At 33.9% G+C, this 26753-nt stretch overlaps 1 protein-coding gene across 1 annotated transcript in view; it reads left to right on the forward strand.

The window, feature by feature from the left end:
* The window catches only part of LOC136340308 (protein amalgam-like), a 74825-nt gene that overhangs the window by 36961 nt on the left and 11111 nt on the right, over window positions 1–26753 (forward strand). Inside the window, exons 2-7 of the mRNA XM_066284282.1 lie at window positions 20163–20297; window positions 20442–20555; window positions 20630–20776; window positions 21384–21656; window positions 23442–23539; window positions 25675–25796. Of these exons, the coding sequence (XP_066140379.1) occupies window positions 20163–20297; window positions 20442–20555; window positions 20630–20776; window positions 21384–21656; window positions 23442–23539; window positions 25675–25796 (889 nt within the window). The remainder of the gene's footprint in view (window positions 1–20162; window positions 20298–20441; window positions 20556–20629; window positions 20777–21383; window positions 21657–23441; window positions 23540–25674; window positions 25797–26753) is intronic.

Raw genomic sequence — 26753 nt, forward strand, 5'->3', positions numbered from 1 at the left:
CCGCATCCGTGTCCTCGCCTCGTTTCTTTTTCACCCTGCCAACACCTAATTCAAGGCAACTCGTTAGTGAACTGCAAAAACAATGAAAAAGAGAGCGGAATGAGATAAATCGTTTAAAATAAGTTGCGAGACTTTGTCCAATTCTAGGAACTCCTCTTTGTGTCCTCTAACTTTGTTTTTAAGGGCTTGAATAAATTTTGCACAGATAAAACTCCTCTTTATAGTGTTCTTCTCTTATTTACTTACATTCAAAATAAATTTTTATGGTGTCTTATTTAAATGCCTTTAAGTACTTTTTCCAATGATTCAGTTGTCCAGGCCCAATGAAGATAAGGTAAAATGCAATTTTCGACCGAGATAAGGGCTGGAGTTTCACGATCCGTTTCCGTCAAGAGCCACCAATTGCACGCAAACGAAACCACCTCGTAATAGAGGAAGTAGTGTAATCCGTTTTCCGAGTGAAGGGTTTATTTCAGTTTACTTCACCTTTAGACTTTAAACTGGAAGATGGATTGGGATCTGGATAGCTAAGGCAGTTGAGTTTTAGACCCGGATGCCGCACCAAAGAAATTTCGAAATAAAATGCTATAATACAAAACAGTCTATAGCACGTCATTTTGATCAAATAAATAGTGTATTTTCAGTCTTTTTAATTATTTTTAATTATTTTCTTATACGCCCCCATTGCCAGATAAAGAGTTCAAAACAGCCAAGTTTTTGTTTAGTTGAATAACTGAATCTAGCTTTCGAAATGTCGACAGTATTCACTGAGAGTAATAACTTTCGTTTTTTTGCCAATTTTTATTTTTATTGCGAACACAACTCGAAGTTATTTTGTTTTAAGATTATAAAATGAAACAATAATATATGTTGTTTTTAACAATTTAAAAGGTTTTATAACTGACTTTTATGAAAAGATAAACTCAGAATGAAATCATACGAGTTTTAAATAGGAAGACAACGTTCAGGTTGTGACGCTGAGTGACAGCCTTTGAAGTACCTGATAACAGGAAGAAACTGAAACAAAATTGATATTTTAGCGTTCCTGTCCAAACAGAAATTTCACGAATTCTTTGCATAAGCCCAATTATCTTATTTATGCAACTTTGTTGACAATAAATTAACAAAGTTAGGAAACTTCATTAACAACTGATTAAAGGGCTTCTGCTCTTTGAAGCTTCACTCCAAAGGTGACTTTTTTGCTAAGTTAATTTAAATTAAGTATTTTTTCTATCTTTGATGAGTACTTGTCGCACAAATTTAATTTTGTTTGGCCCCAAATAGTCGCATTTTCCTAGAGCATTTCCAAGCAAACGACAGCAATTCTCTAAAGAGCGAATTGCAGACAATCCAAAGTACTTTCCAGAGACGCATAATTCGTAGAGCAATCTGTTCCCAGAGGAACCCATAAAAATCAATATGAGAATAAAAATATCCGCTCCAAGGGAATCCGGTTTAAGGATGAAGTGGTAATAAAGGCTGCAAATGCCATAAAGGCGATGTTTCTTAAAAGTTGCTCGCCGAGGGATCTTTTTGTTTGGAAGATGCAATATCCTGTCAAGAACAGTCTGAATAATAATTTGTAAAACAAACTCTCGTCTTGGTTGTCTTTGACGTTGACTAAAGAAGATTGAATTTCCTCAAAAACAGAAACAGGAAAAAATTTTGTGTAGTAGAACAAACTACAATAAAGCAAAGGGTCGTTAGTCGAATTCAAATCCGAGGCTTTGAATAATTCATAAGAGCCAGTTGGTCAATAGATTGAAGGGAAAAAGCGAGAGCCGCCTAATCCGGGCTGTCACTTGCCGCCCTTATCCGACCACTCGGGCTAATGCAGTGCACCCCCACCCTCCATTAAAAGGGCATCCGAATAATTGCGAAATAAAGTGCATCCAACTGTTTCTTACTGCGTGTATCCATATAAAACACTCGATACACAATGGGAAGTGTCTATTGTCCAAACACGGCGTGTTTAATGTGGTGCGCTCGATATATTTTCAAAAGCCTCCTCGGGGGATTTCATATTTGTCCCCCTTTGTGACGAGGAAAGGGCTCATTATTCTTCTTTAGAATGCCAAATTCTTCTCGATTTGTCTGTTCGACGTCGAAATATCTGTCATTTACAGGCTACGCGAGTCGGATTGTTTTTGTTCGATGCGTGAAGGTTGTGTCGTTGATGGACCGGAAATTGAAACGTGAAAATTCGACGACGGGGAATGATTTATGCATCTGATAACGATGGTACTAAGTTGTAAAATGTCTTTAGGGGAAAAGTTAAAGATAGAAACGTGAATTCCTCTCACCTGTTAAGTATGGATTTGCATATGAATGACCTAAAAAAAATAATGGATATACATCGGGAATTATTAGTGGCCGCAAATGTTCACTGCCCCCCAACCGATGCAATGATGTAGAAAATTTATGTTAAAGAACTTCCTTACATACAGTGTGTTCCAGGATGGATGCAGCAAGAGGACAAATGGAGCCAAAATTTTAAAATTTTTGAGTGACGTTTGGGAATTGAGTCCTGCTTGTTGAAAAACTATTATTTACAAAAAAATGATTTGATTCTGTGTCATACAGGGTGTTTTAGAAACCGGTTTGGAAAATCGTCACTAGTGTCTTTATTTTTTAACATTCGAAAAATTCGACTAAATAGTGGTTGACACTGCAATCTTACGTCTCCCTGCCAAATTTCAAAGATATGAAAGAATTTTTCGAAAAAAACATTTAACTTTGAATTATACAACAAATACCGCGTAACCATTATAACAAATAATAAATATGAAATTTAACACATAAGTTTTATAAACAATCTGATTAGCAATTGTCGTAGAATATTGTAATCGTTATTTAGTCTATGTAACCACCACCCCTAACAGCATATCTTTCGATATTTCGTCTGAATTTCCTTAAAACTGTTTTGCACACGTTCCAACATTAAAAACGTCACAGCATTTAAAGTTCTTCACTGCAATGTTGCTGCATTATGAGGAAGTGGTTCAGCATAAACCAATTGTTTGAGTCGACCCCCCACAATAAGAACTATAATATCGAAAAGTCTAGGGATCTCGGCGGTCGCTGAATTGGTCCATTTTAAGAAATATAATTTTCTCCAAAGCAAAAAAAAATTTTTTCGAAAAATACATATATTTTCCTCAAATTTGTTACGGAGGTGTAAGATTACGTTCTAAACAATTTTTTTAGTCGAATTTATTCGCATCTTGAAAAATGAACATACCTTGTTGGTGACGATTTTTACAAATTTGTTTATAAGAAAACTAAATCAAAAATTTTTTTGCATACCATAGTTTTACAATAAGTGGGACTCAACCCCCAAATGTCATTCAAACATTTTTGGTCTATTTGTCGGCTTGTCGCATCTATCCTAGGGCATATTATATATAGGATATTCACCAGAACCAACATTTCACATGATCCAAAAACACTGTTTTGTAAAAAGTGTCATTATAAAGGTACTATTTAAAAATAGCTGACTTTAGTGCATTAAATATTTATGAGCCATTCCATATATTTCAAAGAGAATCCAGTATCTTGATCTTTTGAACTTTCATACACCTAAACTTTTCTTAAATGTTTTCAAGGTTTTTAGGAAAGTATAATCCTGGATGGCTGTAAATAAAATCTAAGTTCATGATAAGCTTGTTTATTTCACAAGAGTGTCAGAAAAAATACGGATGGTCGGGATGCTACCATTGCAGATAGTAATTATTGAGACCACTATAAGATCACTTAACGAATATTTTTTCTACGTATTTTTTTGTTCTATCTGGCTCATATTTATATGATTTGTATAAAACACAATTAAATCTATTCGCGGTTTTCTTCCAATTTTCTACATTACGCTTTCCCCTTACCCAATCAGCCTTAGCTTAACATAGACACCGATAGTAACAAATAACTTATAATTAGCATAAATCAATGCAAGTCAGCGATAGCCTATAGGCCCATAGCACCATAAGCTGCCACCCAGATATATGAAACAATGGATCCGTACTACAATAAATTTATACGGTTAATGATCATCTGTCGCTATTGGAACATAATTCTTGCCAATTATCGCAGTAAACCGGCGATGATAATACCGGAATTATCTTTTTGCCTGCCCAACTGCAACTGGGTGATTGTGAATTTGACAAATTCGATTTTGTTTTATTGTGTTAGTGGTCGGGGCAGATTTCACAGTATTGTATTGATAATTTGTATGCGAAAAGTCCCTGTATATTGCCTAGCTGTAACGTTGAGTGTTAGCAAAATTAATAGTTTCTCAAATCACAGTCCCGCTATGAAAACTCATTTCCTGGTGACTTCCCTATTTAAAGCCACATTTCAAGGAAATGATTTGCGTGCTTGGTCGGCCACATTGCATGGAAAAAAACCTTTAAAAAAAATACGAACCCCTTTGCTGTTAGTGCGTCCCGCAGGCTAAAATATCGCGTTGACCGCAGGGGGCCGGTTCGGCAACAAACCGCTTTAAATTACGGTAAATTTGCACTCCAGGGGGTACTAGTCACATGTGTGAAGCCACATGCCCGTATTCATTATGACGCCACAATGAAATCAGGGTCGGGGATTATCAGAGGAGTCATGAAAATGAATTTTTATCGTGTTTTATTAGTTGAGAGTGTCTGCGAAATAAAGTTTCTCCAAGTTTCCATAGAGTCTCCGTTCATTTCCAGCCCCGAAACTAACCATTACAGAAGGGGAGGAACTTGCTAATGAGCGGCGAGAACTAAAACATGCGATAAAACGTTTCAAAGGAGTTTGTTTCCTTTGAAAAGTTGCGCTTTTATCTCAGAAACACACAAATTTGTAACTCAAATTATTCAGTTTAAGTTCTAAGGAATAGATGCAGAAATTTTCACGATTGAAGCGAAGTGCTTCGTGCAAAGTTATTAAGTTCATTATTATCGATTTCTTCCTGGTGTAGCTCTGTTAGCGGCCCTAAATCTACATAAACAATAAGCTGTGTATGTATCCTTTAATAACAACATTAGCCCCTGATCCTATTTACCCGTCAACCAAAACATAATACCCTTCTCAAGGTTTTAGTTGTAATGCCCGGACCCTTCCTAATCTTGATCAATATACTTTCTTAGTATTAAGTTGAAACTTAGCATGTCTCCCCTTCAAACAGCTTGTCATCATGCTGAGGCGTAAATGATAACAGGATTTTTAAATGGAGGAATAATTAATAATTTTGCATAAATGACCAGAATTTCAACAAGCAGAGAAATCAAGTTTATTGTCTTTTTACTGTGACGAAATGAGATACTAGAATTTCTCCGTTTTTAAAGTGATACGAAATATCTGGCCCTCGATTTTTCTTACCCTCATCTCGTTGAGAATTCAACATCGAAAACTAATTTTTTAAAAGTTTTCTTTCTTTCAATTAGTAGAGATCTTTTAACCAGCAAATTTCGGATCGTTCGTATGGGATAATGTCACCTCAGATCTATTTTTCATTTCCTCTTTCGTTTCGGTCTGTTTGGAGTTCCTATTTTGTTTAAAACCGAAAACTCTTTTTGGACAAAACCGAAACAATTTTTGGAGGATTTGAAGAAATTATAGATGCTATAGGTCAGTGTCATATCTGGTCTTTTATTATTGTTACACTCTTGTAGGTTCTCAAGATTCCCACCTTCATAAATATCATTTTCTAGAATCAAGTGACTTTCATATTCAACTTCAATTTTGGAGTGTTCTTTTAGTTATATTTTCTGTGGCAGCCGGTACGGTAATTGTAATAAAAGACGAATGAATTATATATGCCCTCAGTTAAAGTCATTTCACTGGAGCAGCATTTAATGCCAAGGAATAATAATTTTATTGAAAACAGCTTGCACGACTAACAATTTTATTAAATCATCTAGCATTTTCGGATTAGGCGGACAGGTTGTCATCTTTTTTTACGAGTAAATAATTTAAATCTGGTACTCAATAAAAATGTAACTCAATATCCCAAAATATATTTAAGTAACAACCAAAGTAATATTAGGGCAGTGTCCCTATAAAAAATTAATAAGTTTAAGGAAACTTCGCTTGAGATGGAAATTTTGAATTCAGCAATACACTTCAATGTGATACGTCTAGCAAAAAGCTGAAAAACCCAAATAAACGAAACTCTACTAAATTCCTCATATCTAAAATGTGTAATGATTTTTAATTCACCTATAAGTGATTTTTGAAAATGAAAAAGAACTGAACCAAATCGGAAAATAAATAAGTCTCAAAGCACATATCCATCATATTTTCTATATTACTATTCGAATGTTTAAATGAGTTGAACGTTGGATTCGGGAACGTCAGTGATAATCCTCATGTTACAAATTTAAATGACGCTTTTTCTGACAAAATCATGCAAGACAATCCGAAACGTGATACAAGATTTCGAAGCAAAGAAAAAATATCTCAGATAGTCGGTGTTTACTCTAGGGGCAGGCAACTTGGCATTATCATTCTTGAAAACCCGAAGCAAAATATGTTTTTGTATCTGGTATTAAGGTTTCGCCGTCGGGAATTCTGGATCAGACGCGCAGGTCATTATGTACGGTATTTTTTGTTGACAATGCCTTGTTTCCCACTTCTGAAGAAATTGTTTTTTGAGAAACATCAATAATCTTTATATCGAGCTCTTCTTTATGATAGATTGACCCAGATTTTGATTTTTTAAATCAGAACTTGCTTTTGTAGTCGCAGAAACCTTTCTATTTTGTATCTACTAATCAACGTTAATTACGTCATTTCAAACTAACATTTCTGAATATTTCATAAGAGAAGCCGTAATATTTTAAGCCCAGCTAGCGCTGTGTGTTCGCTAGGGAAAACTAACACAACAAACTGTTAGCCGAGCGCACACACAAACTTTTTACAACCCCCTTTGGGGAACTTTTTTAATTTTCATGGAGTGCCCTGAGTGGTGTGCAGTAGCTCGTTAAAATCGCGAGAGCTCTAAAACAACTTTCGAATCGAAGTTGTTCATAATTTCACGATGTACGACTCGCGTTTCTTAACTTCATTCTAGACGGCCAAAACGAGCCAATTACGGTCCTAAACCGTCGGTTGACATTTTTAATTAACCGGAATGGAGAATTTCCTCTGGTGAAATGTAAAAAGTGTCTAATTTGTTGAAACCATCTGTTACAGCTGTTGGCTTTTTCACTTGAAGCTCCTGACGGATGGAAAACTGAACGTGCCAGGTTTTCCAGTGCAATGGGGATTTTCTGCGAATTTGAATGGAAAACAATAAACTGTCCGAGCACTTGCTCGATGTGAACTAGGTGTTTAATTGGAAATTCGATGTTTAAAATTCGTTTAATGGAACACGACAAATTCGGGATGAATTATTTGTATAATTACAATTTCAATTATGACAATTATTTGTAATTACAGACCGTGTGAGTATTTGTATAGAATTCCAATAGGATACGAAAAAAATATCACCTGAAAAGTTTTTCCACAAAAAGAAGATAGAATGGGGAATTAGAATATTGATTCACAAGAGAGGACGCCAGCAGAGATAGAAACCCTCATATTTTATTGAGAGACAAAAGAACGCCATTATTACTGCCATCTTCAATGGAAAAGGAACGTTCAAGGAAAAGGAAACAGGAAGTTTGCAACAACTTTGGTTGTAGCAAGAAATATAAAGATATGTTACAAAATCGTATCAGGAGCTTATTATAAGATATCCTCATAGTTTACTGTGCACTTCGGATATTCTATCACTTTTCGAGGCTAAATTGGGAAAAAGTAAAATGAGCTTAAAAGTTGGTTTTCTCACATTTAAATGCCGGAAACTGGATTCATTTTAATCACTCCCTGATGGAAAGATGATGACCAAGAAAATTTCCAACGTGAACGTATAGTTTTTAAAACGCATGAATTTTTTTGTAGGAAAGTAATATTAAATATGATTTTCTTTAAAAACTGCTGTATACCTTCTTAATTCGGACACCCTATATAGGAGGATTTTTCCGAGATGCCTCGTTGGCAATTTCCTCATTTTTTCTTCTAGTTATATGCCGTACATGTCTTCTCACGAATTTGTAACCCGAAATCGAATGGATATCCGAAAACTATCAATTCGCGCATGACTCATCAATAACAAAATCCTAGAGGTGATCAAACTTTTATGTCTGATGAATAAAAACTGTCTTTTGTGGAGAAACATCAATGTCGCAAGCTAACTGATCCAGTTCTGTTCAAGTTTAAGACATAGATTTGATTTTCTACATTATCAAATCAAACCAAAATTATTAATTTTATCTTAACGAAATACGTTCATTTGGCATTTCCTTCTATTCTGAAACTCCTTTAAATTCGTCCTACCACCCTTCTGGATCGCTCCTGGTTGTTTTGGACTTTATTACTCTTTTCACCCCGACGTTCCCTAATTAAAACGGGCCTGGTAATTAAATGGAAGACGCAATAAACGATTTTTAATGAGGAGCAAACAGTTTGAGAAACCTTAAATCGATATAAAGACGTCTGGGCTAAAAATATTTTTTAATTACTTACAGAGAGGAAAATGTACCTTACATTCATGTATTATGCTGCCTGAGCTAAATTAAATAAAGTGGAAGAATCGCGTTTCTAATCCACGTTTTTAATTAGCCGAGTCGATTTGGTGAATTTCTACTTTGATGGAACAAAAACATTTAATTTACCAGGGCTATTTGTCACACACGTCAATCGTCTCGAACAACAAAAAAATGAGACAAATTAAAAAAAAATCGACAAATGGAAAAGGCGCATTGCTGCTGCGTGTAACCTGATTCTATTAAAGGACAAAGAATAATCTTTAAGAATCTTTAAAAATCTTAATAGTTGAAACCGCAGTAGCAAATAGTTTTGAATAAACGAAGTCACGTAATGCACCAAAACTATGCCTGTCGCATAACGTCGACTGACTGCATTTCGCACCTTGGATTTCCCAAGGCAAATGATATATCACCTTGAGACAGTCGCTCGTTCATAAATCAAACAGACGTAAACGTTGAGAAATCAGAACAAATTTTTCATTTCAAGTTGGTTGGCATTAAACATTGATTTATTGTCGGCGTCATTTATGTTGCCATACGATCTGGAAAGTAATAAGTCGCTTATGACACTCGGGTATAAAATCTTTATGGATTCTTCTGTGATTGTTCTTTTTCTAATATTGCTGGCTAATCCCAAATTTATATCACATCTGGCAACAAGGACAAGTGCCCAACGCCAAACTGAACAAAAGCGAGGCGAGCTGTTGCCACACTGATCCCTCTCCTGGTGTATCGTGTGGTAAGATTCCAAGCTTTAAAACAAAACTGGCAACACTCTCGAGTGTAATAAGGCATATGAAATAAATGAAAAACGTGGTGTTGTGAAATCATCTTAATTATTTCTATAAGGGTTCTAATACTATCGCACTAAAATTAAAATCCTGTTAAATGACGAAACTCAACATTTTTTCGTCTCTTTCCCAAAACAATCCTGAGTACCACCCTGACGCTTGCAGTATTACCTTCGTAAAATTGTCAAAACAGAGTGCAGGAGAATGCCCATGAATGATTGTACTAATTTTGCAAAATTAAACAAGAAGATAATCAACAATTCAAACAATCAACTTCTCATGGTGCAATCCTCATATTTGTAGCATCGATTTAAAATTGACAGTTTGTGGGCAAACTGTGTGAACTTTAATAATTAATGAAAGGCAGTGTCGTAGCTGGCTTTTGCAGTTTTCACGCATTTTCCAGAATAATATATGAATATCTAACGTTTTTTGCCGTTTTTTTATTTTGATTTCAAATCCTCGTGGATACGAGCCTTATATTTCTGATTCCACTTTAAAATTCACAGGTTTAATCGAAATTTATTTAAGCTTTCATAATATACGAAAGACTAGTGTAAATAGTTAATGTGGATATCCAATATTTTTAGAATTTTCATTGAGATCAACTACTAATTTCAACGTCAGAATACTTATAAAGTTTTAACTAGGTTTAAAAACATTAGCATTGTTCAAAGAAATTGTAAGTGTCGTTTATACAATGTCCAGTTAGAAGACGAGAGTTGTCAGATAGCAACTAACTAGCAGATGAATTGTTTTTCAAACTGATCCAAAGCTAAACCCCCATTTGAAAGGACAGCTCTATGAAAAATTAATTGACTGACACGCGCTGAGTAGATGATTATCTCTTTAATGAAAAATTTAGCTTTTATATATTTGACTGCATTTAATCTCAATCAGCATAAAGCACTATCAAGTAAATGTGTAGGAGCCATTATATATTAAGTCCTATTTGATTATTTGAAAAGTTTAAACGAGTTTACAAATTCTGATTGCTCCAGACAATTTTCCTTTTGGGTCCGCTCCAGGAGGATTAAATACGCTACGCGGTTATATGCTCACTTGGCGGCAGTTGTTCTATGCAGATAAGTTTCATGGATACCAAAAGCATGTGAATTGCATACAATTTGCAGGTTCATACGATGAATATTTGACTATGCTTACTTTAAGATATGTCAGTTTTATTTACCATGATATCTTCAATTCGACCTCGTGAGCTAAAAAGCGCGATTCTCGTGGCGGAAATCTCAGCAACAGCCAATTAAAGTAAACGTAATTAATCTTAATTAATTCGGAACAGTTAAAACTCTTTGGCTTCACGAAAGCGCCATCCTAATTGTCAACAAAAGCGAAATATCTGTATAAACCGAAACGTAGACAATTACTAGGAAGCGGGGAGAAATTCAAAACGCAATTAAACTGGAGCTTATGCAAATTGCGAGAGGGTCGTTGGCAATTGGTCATGAAATTTGGCATTCAATGCCGAAATATTACTCGTTATTTTGACTATCGAAAAGGGCAGATATTCATTCAAAATTTAGATCACTCAAGTTCAATGAGTAAATTCAACGTTGTTCAAAATAAAATTGCGTGTCCTACACCGATCGATTAAGCAATAATGTTTCCAATATTACTTTTTCCAAATTAGAAATTATGAAATTGTTTCATTGTTGATACAAAATAATATGAGTCAAACATCTATGGATTATGCAATTATTTTCAATTTATTAATTTTGACTTACGACTCCTGTGTCAGAAATAAATATGTCCGAATGTATAAATGTAGCTCACGTTCGTAGTCAACTGCAGTACATCAAATGTATCCAATGCAACTGTCAGGAAAATATTTCAAAAATCTATAAAAGCAATAATTTCGCTTACAGTTCATGTGCTGCAGTCTTATTTGCTGCGAGTGTTTCATATTTTTCTTTTATCGCTAAAGATAAGTAGACTAAAACGATGCTGGTTTGATGCCTGCTAGCGCAGATGGTTTACGAACTTGATTTGTGTGGTGTTCTATATTGGTTTTGCTGCTGCACATTCATTTCAAGAATCTTTAAAATTGACAAATATGTAAGTAGGTGAAGGAGATGCCCGAAATTTGCCTTACTTTATTATTTCATCGTTGTACATTAATCAGGTTTTTAACTGAGATGAAACTTGATTTTAATTTTCATTAAAAAAAAAAAAAATTAAAAAAAGGTACTAAAATGCCAAGAAACAAAAAAAATTATACTTTAGGACGTAGAATTATCCAAAAAGTGTTAAAAATCTAAATCGTGAAAATTTGGTTCAATCTACCCACTCTAACTAATGTTTGTTGTATTTAAACGAACTTCTACCTCTAATGATTTAAGCGATAGCAAATATGTAAATGATAGCTAAAGGTAATGGATAATTGGTAAATTCAGAAAAAGAAATAAGGCGACAAGAATTACATTCAATAAAACCATTGTTGTTAATTGAATACGTAAATTACCCTAAGAAACATTTTTAATTATAATAAGAACTTTAAAGAGCCCTAATGGCTACCTACATCAAATTTGACCCATAACGGATTCTATTATTCTTTATTGTAATTCTTACTTACTGTTGATAAATTGTAGATAGTATTCACAATATATCCTAGTTTCCAAAGAAAAAAACGATCGAGTTATTTCAGCTATAAGGAGTAGGGAAAAGTGCATTGAAAGTGGGGATTCTTTTAGTGTGACACAAGTAAAGTTAAGGAGTTTCTCGTGTTGGAGAAGTTAAACAAGCGATTTGAAACTTTGTAGAGGACGAGCACAATTGAATTGAACTTTTACACGAGCGTGCAGGAAATTGAACTCATTTCATTTTATTCTTTTCTAACAAAAAACAACATGATTGTATTCCTTCCACACAGAGAAATTAATAATTCGTTTTGCCAATATTTCATAAACACCTTTGTGTTAAATTCATTTTTCTCGTTTATAACGAATAAAAAAACATACGTCCTTCCAAACACATTTAGAGCTTTGGGATACCCATTTTGGGAAAGTTGGAGCTAAATCCCACTTAAAAAAAATATTCATTTTCAAACATTTATTCCGACCCTAACCACAGAGATATACAAATTTCGAAGCTTTACGAGCTTTTGCGGGAAATTTTTTAAAAAGCAATATCGAATAAAATTTGACACATGTTTTTTTTCCAGATACATCGAGTTTTTATCCTGGATTACCGTTTTAAAAAAATCATATATTTCATCCATAGAATTTTGCCTGTGCAGTACCAAATCCATTTTAAAAAGCTGAACCATACATTACTGTAAACACTAAAAATTTAATATCGCTTTATTAATAGTTCTTCCAAATTGAACATTTTTCTTAATGTAAAATATTGCTCTAATCAAGCACCAAATAACTCGAATGAAAATATTAAAATAAAATCTTAATTTACTCAACAATTTTTCGAGACAAAAGCTAAATTGGGTCGTGACACGTAAAACATGAATGTTTCTCTATCGGTATTTGACATCAATTTTGAATTTAATACTCTCGCACCATGTACCCGGAAAATTAAAAACTCTTTTGATAGTGACAAAATTATTAGAAAAAATTTCGAGCCAATTTTTCAAATCCGCCATAGTTATAATTGAACTAGAGCAGTTCATAATCAATATCTCCTGGATGGTACACAATTAAACAGCTTTATTCAGTAAGTTTTGAGTAAAGTTAACAATAACATTTGCTGGAAAAACGGGTTTTAATATGAAAGTTTTGGGCTGACACATGGGCCTTTTCTGCTTTTATAGTAGATGTTTATACATAATAAAATCAAGAGAAAATGAGGAGAAACTTTCTCAGTGTTTGTGCAATAAACGCGTCGCTTTCAGTATGGAAACTGACAGCTTATTTGCAAGAAAATAGATTATTATTATTATTATGGTAAATTTCGTCTGGTTGATTCTATCCTAAAATCCTACTAAGCAGGCTTTAATAGAAATTTTTGGATGTCAGATTATCCTTTTCTCAACCAAAGTCACTTTAGGGTATATTCAAATGATGTTTTAATCCTTCAGTAGGGCTGCGAAGTGAACGTTAGATGCATTATATTCATTACTAAATTCTTGAATCCATTAGCGGAAATCCTCTTTCAGTTTTGAAGTATTAGTTGCATGATGCTCTTTCTCGTTGTCTCCTTTATTTGCATATCAACTTTTCATATCAATAGAATTTATTTCGCTTTAATTATATTAAATAACACATATAAAACACAACTGTCAGAAGAGGAAAACGCATTTTCAATTAGCTTGGTAAACTCAGGGGTAAAAGCCTAGCCAATATTGAAATAACTCACACGAAAGATGTGAAACTAATAAAATATAAATAAACGTGTCTGTCAATAACTCGCTGTAAATTAACTTTGTTGTTTTATTATCGAAATTTATATACAAAAATATGTGTTAAAATGTAAAAGGTTTTTAATTCCCGTTATGGTTTTGATGTGTAAATTTATTTCGTGCTTCTGTTTAAATTATCGTAAATCGCGTATTAAATTATTACAACTTCCAAACAAAAAAAAGATTAATTCATAGTGATATTGTTCTAGTTACCAATGAGGGGGGAATGCACTTCTGACCACGAATGGAATGAGCACTACAACTTCGATTTTATACAACAAAAAAAAAGTTTTTGGCGACACCCACTAGCACGCGCGATACTATATGACACTTATACGACATGCATTTTTACTAACTAGTGACTTGTATCTCGCGAGTCTTTGATATTAAAGTATTCCAACCTTTCCCGATCAACAGTTCCACATTACAAACATCTCGTTCTTTGCTAGACTGTTAGACAACTGAATCATCTAAGAAACGATAGGGGCACAGAAATATACAACAACTTCACGATTTGCTTTTTGCGAAAGTACTAGTCATAGGTCCAACGATACCAGCGATATAATAGATTTCAAACATTCAAAAATGTCCACAGTCCTTTTGTAAGCGTACAGTTCACCGATCGAATAACGGTAACAATGCACGACACGAAATAATATACAATGTGTCCAATATCAAATGTGGTAAACAAATGTTTTGAAACAAAATAAACAACACAACATAATGATCATATCGCGGTGAGAACAAAAGAAAACTCTAGAACACTATAGGGTCAATAACATTTTTCGGTCTACTACCTTGAAACGACAATTTCCTCCCTTATTCTAATTACTTCATTTACTTTTGAACCCAAACTAACCTTACTAACGTCACAGCAACTAAAATTAACAAACACAGATTGTTTTACTTTAAGACCTTAAGATCTTTTAGGCTCTATGCTGACGTTCTCGACTAAGAGAATTCGCCGTAAATTAAGACTAACAATTTCGGGCCCGGTTTCTGTCCATGTTACTCAGGATTGTCAGTGTTCAATTTTCAGTTTTGGCCTCTGACGACCCTCAACCGTCCCGATCAAGACAGACAGAGAAAAGACAAATTCCCTTAATTCCAGTTAAACACATTTAACCTACTGTAACTTGAACTTTATCAAATTCGCTTGGGACCAATGATATTTCAATGTCCAGGGAGAGAACGACAGCTGTCAGTTAACAATTAACTGGCAGATGAAGTGTTTTTCAAACTGAAATGAAAGCTTAACCATCAGTTGAAGGATGGACAGCTATATAAACCTCTTTCGTAATTAATAGAGACACACGTGACTAATGGTGACTCTGGACTGTAAGTTCGTTCACATGTAGTTTTAGTAGGAGACTGAAGGACCGCGCCTTAAAGTGAATCTTTACCACCATTATTTGTGATTCAATTGCAATGATTAATGAAGCAAGATTTGATGCAACCTGAAGTTTTTTTGGGAATCGTTTTAATATCTAGACAGATGAGGACTGAGGCTGAAAAGTTCTATAAACCGCACGTGTGCTAGCCTGAATTTTTCCAGTGTACCCATATAGCGGGGACCGTAGTGATACTTCCATAAAGGCAAGCTTTTAATTGATTATGTACTGCGACATCATTAATTTCATTTCTACAATATAACAATGAGGAGACAAAAATGCGGAGATACGATCAAGAAAGTTTAAAATTGTGCTATTATTTCTAATCTAAAATATTTTAAACGTTACCGCAGGTGCATAAGCTCGCGGGTATCAGGGAAGCTTATTCAAACGCAAAAAAACTTTGATCACTTGAAGTATCTAGCCAGGTCAAAGAAAGAAATTTATCTTCGTTATAAAGTCAAAAACTAAAATTCCCAACTTTCTCCACAAGAACTCACTGAATGAAGCTCCCGAGAAAGATTTCTTGGAATGAAAGGTAATTGATTGAATTTTAACTAATATTAGAAGATTATACTGTTCTCTGTCGTCATTTTGATTTGTTTTACTACTATGTCGCGATTTTTGCTCAGTCTTATACTTTTTAATCTTTCATTCAGAAAAGCACATTTCCGTTTACTGTTACTGCGTCAAAATTAAGGACGTACATCATTATTTCTTAACACACAACTATTAATCGTCTAAACAAATTTAAAATGTTAACGATCCCGAAACAATTTTCCAAAAATATAGAACACATTATTATCATCTCTTATTTGACAGTAAAGATTTCGCCTTCCTTGCGCTTTATTGTACCTCAATGAGTCCGTAACTTTGCGCCAATATTCCAAGAAGTATATTACCTCCGAGTCAACATTAACACAGTCCTAACGAAGTTTATTTTAGACTTACTTACGTCTTAAATATTAACCAGCTTAATACATTCTATTGCAGTGCTGACTCTAAAATGTTATCTCCCGGGAACAGGTAAATCCAAACGGGGTTCTTTGGAGCTTAATCTCCTGGAGTGGCTCAACTAATTTAAACTTTTCTAATAATCAATTCGCTCTTAATACATGCGGAGTTTTTGTAGGCAACAGTTTCGGAATTAATTCTGCTTCTAGAAATCCGCAACAATCCGAGTGGAAGATTCGTTGTTGTAAGCCCCAATTGCGAATGCATGCCGGAACAAGGACCGCAGCGAGTGTTCATATTATATGAACTGCAATTAGTGGATTATTCGCTTAATAAGCAACACTCGATATTATGCACATAATATCGACTTTTTCATCACCATAACAAACTTTAATATAAAGATCTAAAAAGCAGTCGGTTCTCGGCAGCGCCATTTTGAATTTTCCACCCATTAGTTGGATATTACTTAGTTAGGGCATGCTAATTTGAAAATAAGCTGGGTATAGTGCAGGTCTGTTCCAGAAAATTGCGACTTGGATATTAAATTGCAGCTTCTGCATCTGGGTCAGATGGAAAGGGAGGTGAGAATGCATTGTCTGGAATGGGGAAATCGTCTATGTCTCGGGTGCGCTCAGCACGATTGCTTTTGAATGCAAAATTTATGTTTGTGTTCATATTTGAAAGAGACTGCTGACTTATAAAGGAATTTCGAGGAATAAAAGAATATCTAAAGTTATAATGAAAGAAAGATAATTGATGAATCCTATTACGCTCTTATCTTGTCCGACGATTTGCAAACTAAAAATATCCTTAAGGCTTGTTTCTGTAAGAAGGCTTAAACGTTTCAATCAGTTCTCTTTTCTAATCATAGCAATAAGACATATTAACACATTCAGCAGCTGACTGCACACTGAGAGTTCTACAGAAAATCACAAAAAAATAAAAATAAAAAGCATAACGAAGTGATTAAGAGGCACCGATGTCTTCCGTGACTCTATGGTAGAATTTCCAGCAAGAGGGCCAGAACAGACACGATTTGCAGATATTAATGATGGGTTGAAGTGGCCATTAGACAGTACAGGCAGACACTTTCATTCTACCAAACACGAATTTTCACGAGGAAAAACGACACGTTTGAACTTTCTGAGAGTCGTTAATAATTTTTAGCTGAATGTCTAGTGTCGTAACATTCACGAAAGGTGTCACATTTGAGAATAGATCTTGACAAGAATGTTTGCTAAACCCAGATATAAAAATATACCATACTAGTCCACAGTAACGAATTTTACACTTCCATCTTTAGTCTTTCCGGCCTGCCACACCAAAATTTTAGAGGTTGATTGTGCCCTCATGAAGCACACCTGAAAAACACACTACATAGTATCTGCCACGGCACTGAATGTGTGAAATCCCATATAATTAATGCTCTTAAAGCAATAGCTGTAACAGTACCGTACGTCGGTCCTTTATGAAAGGACCCAACTGGATTTCCATGGTTTTAAGCTTTTGTATAAACGAACAATAAAAAAAGAACTACAAGCATGGTTCTTATTTGTTTAAAAACCTGTAAAAATAAGATGTTTTCATAATATATTTTAGTGTTTTTGAGTTTTTTTTTAATTTATTACAGAAATGAAGTGTGTAACAGGGATTTACAATAAATTTCTCATTTCTTAAATACTCTCTATGTATTATGTTTGGCTCCAGCAGCTTAGTGGTTACATTTCTCGATAACTTGGTGTATGAAGAAGTATTCTGAAGAATATCATTTTTAGAATTTCTCTTTTGCGCGTTTAATAAGTAATAAACTTAAAGAATTTTACAAGAATTCAATATTAAGAATTCTCAGAAGTTCAAAGCGAAACATCCGTTTGATGGAAAATATTTTCTGCTTTGAAAGCAAAGCAAAATTTCCGAGATAGTTCCTATACATAAAACACCAAGTTTTTCCAAAATTTTAAAATATTTTTTTTTTATCAAATCATTTTGACCGAGTTTGATCTTTAGCGTGAACAGTGATTTTCTTCTGATAGAATCCCAGCATCAAATAGATAGTTGACACCTAAACACTAAACACTATTTTTTTCCAAATTTTTAGCAAATTGGACGATCATTTGAAATTATTTGTTTATAGTCGAAAAGCGAATGAAATTATCTATTAAATGAGACAAAATAGATGTTTCGATGACGTCAATGTAACATCCGACACTTGCTTTATAACCTATGAATTATTGAAATTTGTTGGTGCATTTTAAAAAAATAAAAATTCCCTCTAGGGTTCCAAAATTAAAATTCCCGGGACCGACGCCTTGTAAACCCTCAGTGGCAGATTTAACAAAAATGCTTCTGGCATCTAACGCGAAATAAAATTTCTTAAAACCCTAAAAAATGTTGTAATTGCAGGCATTGTAACAATAAAAAAAATCTAAATTCCCTTTAGTAAACATCAATCTTTCTTATTAATTTTTAAAAGAACTTCAACAACAATAATGAAATTCTGCCGAACTGTTTTGGAGATAGGGACTTATAAATTTTATAATAGTAACCATATCAACAAACAACTACCATAAGGGAGAACATTGACTTACAAATACAAGTTTGCAAAACTAGAAGTAAACCGATGAATTCGTAATGCATTATTGCGTCAATGGTCTTACGAAATGTTTGCCTTATGTTATTTTTTTCTATAGAGGTGAAATAATTATAATACAAAGCCCAAAAATGATATTTGACCTTTTTGGATACAATTTTCTGAAATTGTTCTTTTAGATTATATGCCTTAATTGTAAACAACACAACAGGGAAAAAATAACGGTAGAAGTACCGTAATATTGCCTTATAATCAAAACTAATCGAAAGCTTTCAAGAATATACATTATTGGAAGCTTTTTCGTTTTTTTCTTCTTTTCATGCTAATATTTTATGTACAGCCGCTTTTTTTCGGTCTGGCCTTCGGCAATGTTTTCAATGTGCCTTCATTTCGACGAACATTTTACTGCTTCCAAATAAAAAATATCTAAGTAAATTGATTAATATTTTATAAGCGCAAAACATCGTTTGTTGGTTTTTCATATTCCTTTATGTCGAAAATGTAACGAAAACAACTTTATTTGCGGCGAACAATTTCTTGGCCAATATTGAATTGGACAGGTGGGTGTTGGTTAGGCGCGGTCTTTCCAACTAAACCTCGGTAGTTTTTAGAAGACAAAAAGCCACGAATACTGAGGCACAAACAACACTAAAAGCTCGTCACTGTACTGCCATTGTTTACATGCTTACTTTCACACGTCAGAGCTTGTCTATTCTCACTTTCTTTTCAGCCCCATTGGTTACTTTGTTTGTCAAACAAATTACTGCCCGATAGAGTATAAATGATTAATAACAGTACTGGGAACTCTTTTTAATGAAATTCTGGCATAGTTGGTAAAAGAATTGGTAGTGGCATTGAAATTGAAAAAGGGCCACTACAATAACATTCTAATTTATTAACTGTTATTTACATATAGAATATATGTTTGATTGCGGATAAATTTTTCCCGCAGCGCAATGTTTACGTTTCTTGATAGTACGGGGAATGAATATCAATTCTGAAGAATTTCAGTTTTAGAATTTCAGCATTTAATGAGCAATAAACTTGAAGAATTTTAGCAAGAATTCAATACGAAGAGTTCTCAAAAGTTTAAAGTGAAACATTCGTTTAATGGAAAATACTTTTCCCTATGACAACAAGGCACATTATCCGGATTAGTTCTTACACGTGAGACATGAAGAAGTTGCAAATTTTAAAATATTTTTTTTAATATCAAATCATATTTTATAAAAAATATAATAACAAGTGTTTAATACCTAAATACATTAAACAGTATTTTTCCAAAATTTTGGCTAATTAGTCAAAGAGTTGACTATATCGCCGAACGTAATTAGAATTTATTGATATCTTGAAAATGTTAAATATTCTTCTCATCACGATTCGATTTTGTCTCTATTTAGCAGATTCTGTGTCTTAGACGTAAATAGACATTAACACTCTCTCACTCACTACTTGTACCTAATCTTTTCAGTGATTAGGGTTTAACACAGTATTTTTTCTTTTCAGGGACACATGCTAATCCCCAACATAATGAATACGACATACCCTCAGGAAAGACACCGACCTTCGTAACTCCTGGACAAACCTACCGGATTGCCGCAGGGGCCACTGTTATCTTGCCGTGCAGGATTACGCAGCCAGGTAAGGGTTGTAATACGTGGACGTAGGGCGGATATAAATTAGAAAAAGTCAGCCTTTCTATCTCGGGAGGGTCCCCAGGGAAAACCTTTCTTTCTCTTTCAATATAACAAGAATTTCTATAGAACAAAATTTTAATAATTCCAGGAAGTTACGTGTTGGCGTGGAAACGCAATATTGCAGTTTTGACCGCTGGACCCATCAAAGTTTCTCCGGATCCTCGACTCCGAGTCCTACCTTCGCCTACTATCGAATCTGGATGTAAGTTTCGTTTCGACAATTTCAAGAACCATTTCAAATTCTATTTAACGCTATATTGGAAATTTGTATTTCAGCATCCAATATCGGGGGAGTTCCCGAACTTTCCGGGGGCGGCTACAGTCTCGAACTTCGCGATGTTCGCCCTCAAGATGCAGGAGATTATATTTGCCAATTGGGTACTATCGAGCCCAAGGAAATCGTTCACACTCTGGAAGTCCTTGGTAAGTTTGTGTTTTCTAAGTCGGACATAATGGATAACAAAGAAACTAATCGAGAATAAACCGGCCAAGCAACTGCACCAAATTATTAGTTGTAGTTATACCTTACGAAATAATTTAAAACATTTTAAATGCTTAGAAGTCAGATTCAATTAAGTTTGACTTAGACCATGGCCAATACTTCACGATACACTCTGTATATCTCTACTAGTGCACTATATTGTATTTTCCCCCTGCTAACTTGAAGAACTTTTGGGATATCTTTTTTTGAAAAGTTTAGGTTAATAATAGAAGATAAAAAATATGCCAATGACAGGGAATTGACTGCTATCGATTTTAATATAGCATTAAAGGGCTATTTTAATTTCATTGGCGAATTTTAAATTAGTTTTTAAGAGGATTAATCCCGGTATCAAGTCAAATTTCCTTTACAAAATGTATCAATTATAATAACGCCTTCATAAAAAATTAGTCAATTGAATGTCATGTCAAGTAAACTCTAAATTCTCCGTTAAAACTGAAAGGTTCGAGATTAAATAAAGATCAGCCCGTCTCATAAATTAATTTTTCAACAGGTTTTAAGCTTCTAATATGAATGTGTTTCTTTCAGTTCCTGCAAGAATCCATTACGTATCCCATTCGGGGACTTTGGAAGTGACCCAGGGGCAGATGGTGAAAATGGAATGTAGGGCTTCAGGAAATCCAGTTCCTACTATTTCTTGGACGAGGAAAAATAACGTAATGCCAAGTGGGGAAAGGAGCGTTCAGGGAATGATTTTGGTTATTCAGCATGCCGACAGACACACCGCAGGTCAATATCAGTGTTCAGCTGATAATGCGGTAGGGGAACCAGACACGAAGCACATTATAATCAACGTATTATGTAAGTGTTACATAATTATATGTCGCGTTAAATAATATTTTATTAATTCTGATCACCTTCACAAAAACTAATTTCGTGACTAAGTTGTATCAAGAAAAAATGAAAAAAAAATGGCATATATGTGAACTAAATTAATTGTTGATTAGAGAGAGAAAAATCACGTAAAAGAAAACTATCACGCTCTCTCTCTAGTATACACTATGTCGCGGTTCCATACTTGGATTCAAGATTTTTCCAGAATTATCGTGACGGCACTACCCTAAATTATCTTGTCAAACGAAATACTATCATAGCGATTATAAAAGTAGATACTTTTTGTGACAGTTGCCATCACACGAAAACAACTACCATAAAAATTATCACCGTAAAAACGATCACAGCGAAAAAGTCTCACTTTCATTCGGTACTTCCTGTCATAATTACTGAAAAATGTTAATGTCGTGAAAGAAAACCATAATCTCCATAACAATTTCAATATAGTGCTATAACATCATCTTGCTTAACTAGATAGTTGAGACTGGGATAGTCTTAAAAATGGATAAAATATGATAAAACATATATAAAAAATTAATTATTTGTTTCAAACATCGATAAGAACATCATGAAAAATAAATAAATCTTCCTACTAATAGAAATTCATGAATGGATTATTCATGACATGAATAATAGATCATGGAAGTTATGATATGATCAATAAATTCCCTCCGAATCCAATGTTAAAAATTATATTTTAAATGTGATTAAATTTCGAGGTGGTCTGTTAATTAAAACCTGATCTGTGACAGGGATTTATTATTTATCACACCTGCAACAAATGCAATTACAGAGTAGAATCGAGAGGCCAAACAGCAGAAATTATTAAAACAATATTGCATCTAAATTCCTTTTGTGTTCGAACCGAAAAAGAAAATAAAGTAAACTGAGAGAATTGTTCTGAAATTGATATAATAGCTATTAAATTTGTTATAATAGGAACAGGAGACTAATTATGGGAATATTTGCAGCTGATTGCAAAACTGATTACAAAGAAGACATAACTAATTACTTACCAGGAGATTAATTTTCAATTACTTAAAATTTTATGAAACAAAAAGAAATTATTTATTTATTGATACTTATATCCATTTAACCGCTCCCTTTACTCAAATTCCAAAACACCAATATGAAACCAGCGTTATTCATTTATTAAGGCTACTTGAGGTAGGTAAAACTTATAATAAATTGATAAATAAAATATTCCCACAGCTAAATAATTATTCAATATTACCTAGATCGTGTTTATTTTATCAATGTGGAAATGTGGACATCTGTCTGACATACTTTTGAAGAACTGCTTCAGGAAAAAGGTTATGTAAAAGGAGACAAGGTGCATTTGGATTGACACAAATTTTTCAATTTTTTTAAAAGTTTTGAGCATATAAATTAATTTCTGTAAATACCTCATCTCCATAAATCCGCAGTCTTGCGCCTAACGAGAAACTTCATTAAAAAAGCAGTGCTACAAACAGTCTTCCGTGCTTCTTCGGAATTATTTTAGGTAAATATGAAAGAAGCATTGCCAGCTTTTAACTAAGTTAAAAAGTTGAAATTAAAATATTTTAAAAAGCAGTTGGAAAACTAATTTGCGTCTCGTAACGTCGTTCGGAATGAATTCTGATGACGAACGTGGCTTCTAGAAAGTAAACAGCAGATTGATGCTTTTTCTCTTTAAATTGATACTCATTGCAAAGATGAGCATTTCATGCTTTCTTTTCTAATAAATACTCTGGTTTATTTATTTTCCAGATCCTCCAGAAGTGGAAGTGGAACGAGCAACAGTCCACACGGGTATCGGTCTGGAAGCGCAATTGGTTTGCATAGTTTACTCGGAACCTCCGGCTCAGGTAGGATTTTTCTCAAATATTCATAACCTTACGTGGACCTTCGTAAATATTTTTAAATATTCAGTATGCAAAAGAATGACCCCTGCGGCTTTTTAAATCAGGAGCAAGTTCCTACCACTTTATTCTAATGGTTTCAGGGCTATCTGAAATAATAATAATGTTGGTCAAGCTGGAAGTTAGAGTACGACAGTTAAGTTCTTCATTTTATACATCGTAAAAGAGCAATTTACGGTTTCGTCCTGAGTCTATTTAAATTTTATTACTCTTATGGATATATTATGTACAATTTTATGTTATTCAGGTTTATGGAAGCAACAGTCGATATTGCACAATGCTAATGGCTGCTTTAAACATACGAGTCTTCTTGTGTGCCATCAAATTTTTATTGTTGGCGAATGACTATTGGCAGACATAAACCTTTATAAAATTATGTTAGGATTTTTATCTTATATTGATCCTGTACTTTCAACCTTATTTTCTCAGACTTAGCTTTGTTTTCTTAAGATAGTTTTCCCTCATCTCAACACTCAAAAATTAAACTTTAATTCCATGAAACGACTCGTAAGTTTGTTGTATACGAGTACTAGTCTGTGAAGACTTAAATGTTCAAATTTAATGCGCTTCAAAAGAACTGTACAAAATTTGTAGAATGCATTTTGTAGTTGTTTCCTAGAAATTTTAATGATGAAAGTTGTGTCTCTAAAAACTGAGGTTTTCGAGTTTATTCCTTAAAAATCAGCATCCCACAGGAAAAATTTCGAAAAAAGTAATACTGGGGCTTAGCTTAACATACTACTTAAGCTCTAAATTTTCATATAAATTTTCAAAGCCGTGAGGGATTTCGACGGTTTTTAAGTTCATAATTATATTTATGTTTCAACTTCAGATTTTGGAACTTATTTCTCAAAAGTGACGATGTTATTGAACGAATTTTGAAAGGGGAAAAGTAAAATCATTTTGCAACGATACGTACAGTAAGACAGAAAAATGTCTATTAGATTTAGCACATTTTATGGCATACCCATGGTGTGTAAAAAATAACAGCGTTGGCAATGTTAAATTTTAGTTTCAATCTTGACGTGTTTTAAGCCAATTTTGTTCCACAAGCTATCTTTCCTTACATGTCAAGTTTCAACGTCAGGTTTTTTAATGGAACGCCCTGTATGTCTGATAAAAATTGAGAAATTACCACTCGTGATCACAAATTACTGTATAGCAAAAATACATTTCATAGCAAACCACTTATTTAAAATTAGGGAATAACACTAGAAAATTTTACATTATTGTTGAAATAACGTACAAAAATGAATTGGCTAGATGGGTAGTTCTACATAAAGCATAAAAAATTTAACATTTACTGTTGACTATTTCTCCAATTATGGTATCTGCATTATTTTTGGTTCAGTGACTACATTATCTGTGAAAAACGCCGAGGTAATCGATTATTTCGGTAACATGAAACGTAACATTTCCCATTTTTCTAAAACCTCCACGTAATACTTTTCCAATACAATCTACCGTTACACTTTTTCCGAAACAGTCGCTAAATGAATATTTAATCACTTAAGAAATTACATCTCGCAATGAATTTGTATTAACACCTAAAACGCTTTGGGCAATTATTACTCGTCACAGAACTAACACGAAGTAATAAATTTTATTCTTTTGACAATAACTCGCTTCCCCACAAACAAAAATGTAACATTTTCCAACGACTTTTCATGACTTCTGCTTTGTGTAAGGATTTCTTTCAGTGCTGCAAAACAATATTTCCTGGCATTTGTTCATTGTTTTCCGGCGCAGTTGCAGAATTTAATTGAATAACATGTTGACGACATGTCCAATGCACGTGACATGCGAAAAGCATTTAAACAAATCAAATTTGAAAAAAAAAGTTGTTTAAAGAACTTTTCAGCCAAGTTCTGGATTTCATTTTATTAGATTCGCTGGCGTGTTATGCCACGTTATGCTGGAATTCCACGCCAGTGACTTCTCCCTGACGGAATGAAAATTATTTTTGTGCTGTTGGTTTTGAGGGGAAAGTTTTAGTTTTCTCTCAGCAAAAAATTTTATTTTCTACGCTCGCGAATGAAAACTTTGATATACACTCAGGGGGATTGTTTAACAAATTGCAGGTGCTGTGGTACAAAGAGACAACACAATTGGGGGTCACTGAACAACACGCCACTCAGGCCAGGGGTAATCGTTACACGTTAACCATTAGGAATGTTTCCTTGATCGATATGGGCAACTACAGGTAAGTGTTCTTTGTTCGTAAAGATCACGATCTTAATTTTTTTCTTTACTGAAGCCATTTAGTGAAAATTAATGGCAGAGTAATATACGTTCCAAATGTTTTATACCTGACCAACATCTGTAAACCAAAAACTCTGTACAAGTTGCAAAAAAGTGTTTCCAAATAATCACCTAGAATAAGAATTAGTCTACGTGACTATTTTTTTTTAATTACACTGGAAAGAAAAGTATTTTAAATCCATCTTAAGTTAACACAACTATTCTGTCGCAAAAGGGGATTTTATTCCGTGCAGAATTGGCCTAAGTTTATAAATTATTCTATGCGCATTTTATAGGTCGACATAAGCCAGTTCGAGTAACGACATAGGTGGTGAAATGAACTCATTTGCTAAACATAGGGTTGTTTTGATTAAATATAATTTATTCCTAATTTAGCGCACACGTAATAAAAATGGAGTTGGATTGGAAAAGGGACAAACTGGACATAGAATGGGTTAGAAATTGATTTTAGTACGACATATTTCTTGTTACTTTTTCGTATTCGAACACATCGGAGTCGACGATAAGGATATGGGTAAATCCGCGTTCATGTTTGTTACAGAAACTGCTATAGATCACAAATTATTTCCACTATTTATTTATGATACTGAGCCGCGTTTACAAATCAAATTATTTTACGCACGAATAAAAAGTTTATATAGAGGTATTGAAGATTTCTTCCCTCAAAGCAATATAATATGAAGAATTTCTGATAATGTAGAGTCTTCTATCCCAAATGCAATTCAAAATTACAAAAGCGGAAAATAACTGATAGAGTTTTCAAACTCTGAACGTAAAGGGTTCTGATCAAAAAATATAGATTGTTCTTATAACATATGTAGATCTCTAACGTCAAACATTTGTCTAATTGTAAGGCATGTCGCGTACCGGAAATACATAGAGACATACAGTAATACTG

Source organism: Euwallacea fornicatus, chromosome 7, assembly GCF_040115645.1.
Source record: "Euwallacea fornicatus isolate EFF26 chromosome 7, ASM4011564v1, whole genome shotgun sequence".
Taxonomy (NCBI): domain Eukaryota; kingdom Metazoa; phylum Arthropoda; class Insecta; order Coleoptera; family Curculionidae; genus Euwallacea; species Euwallacea fornicatus.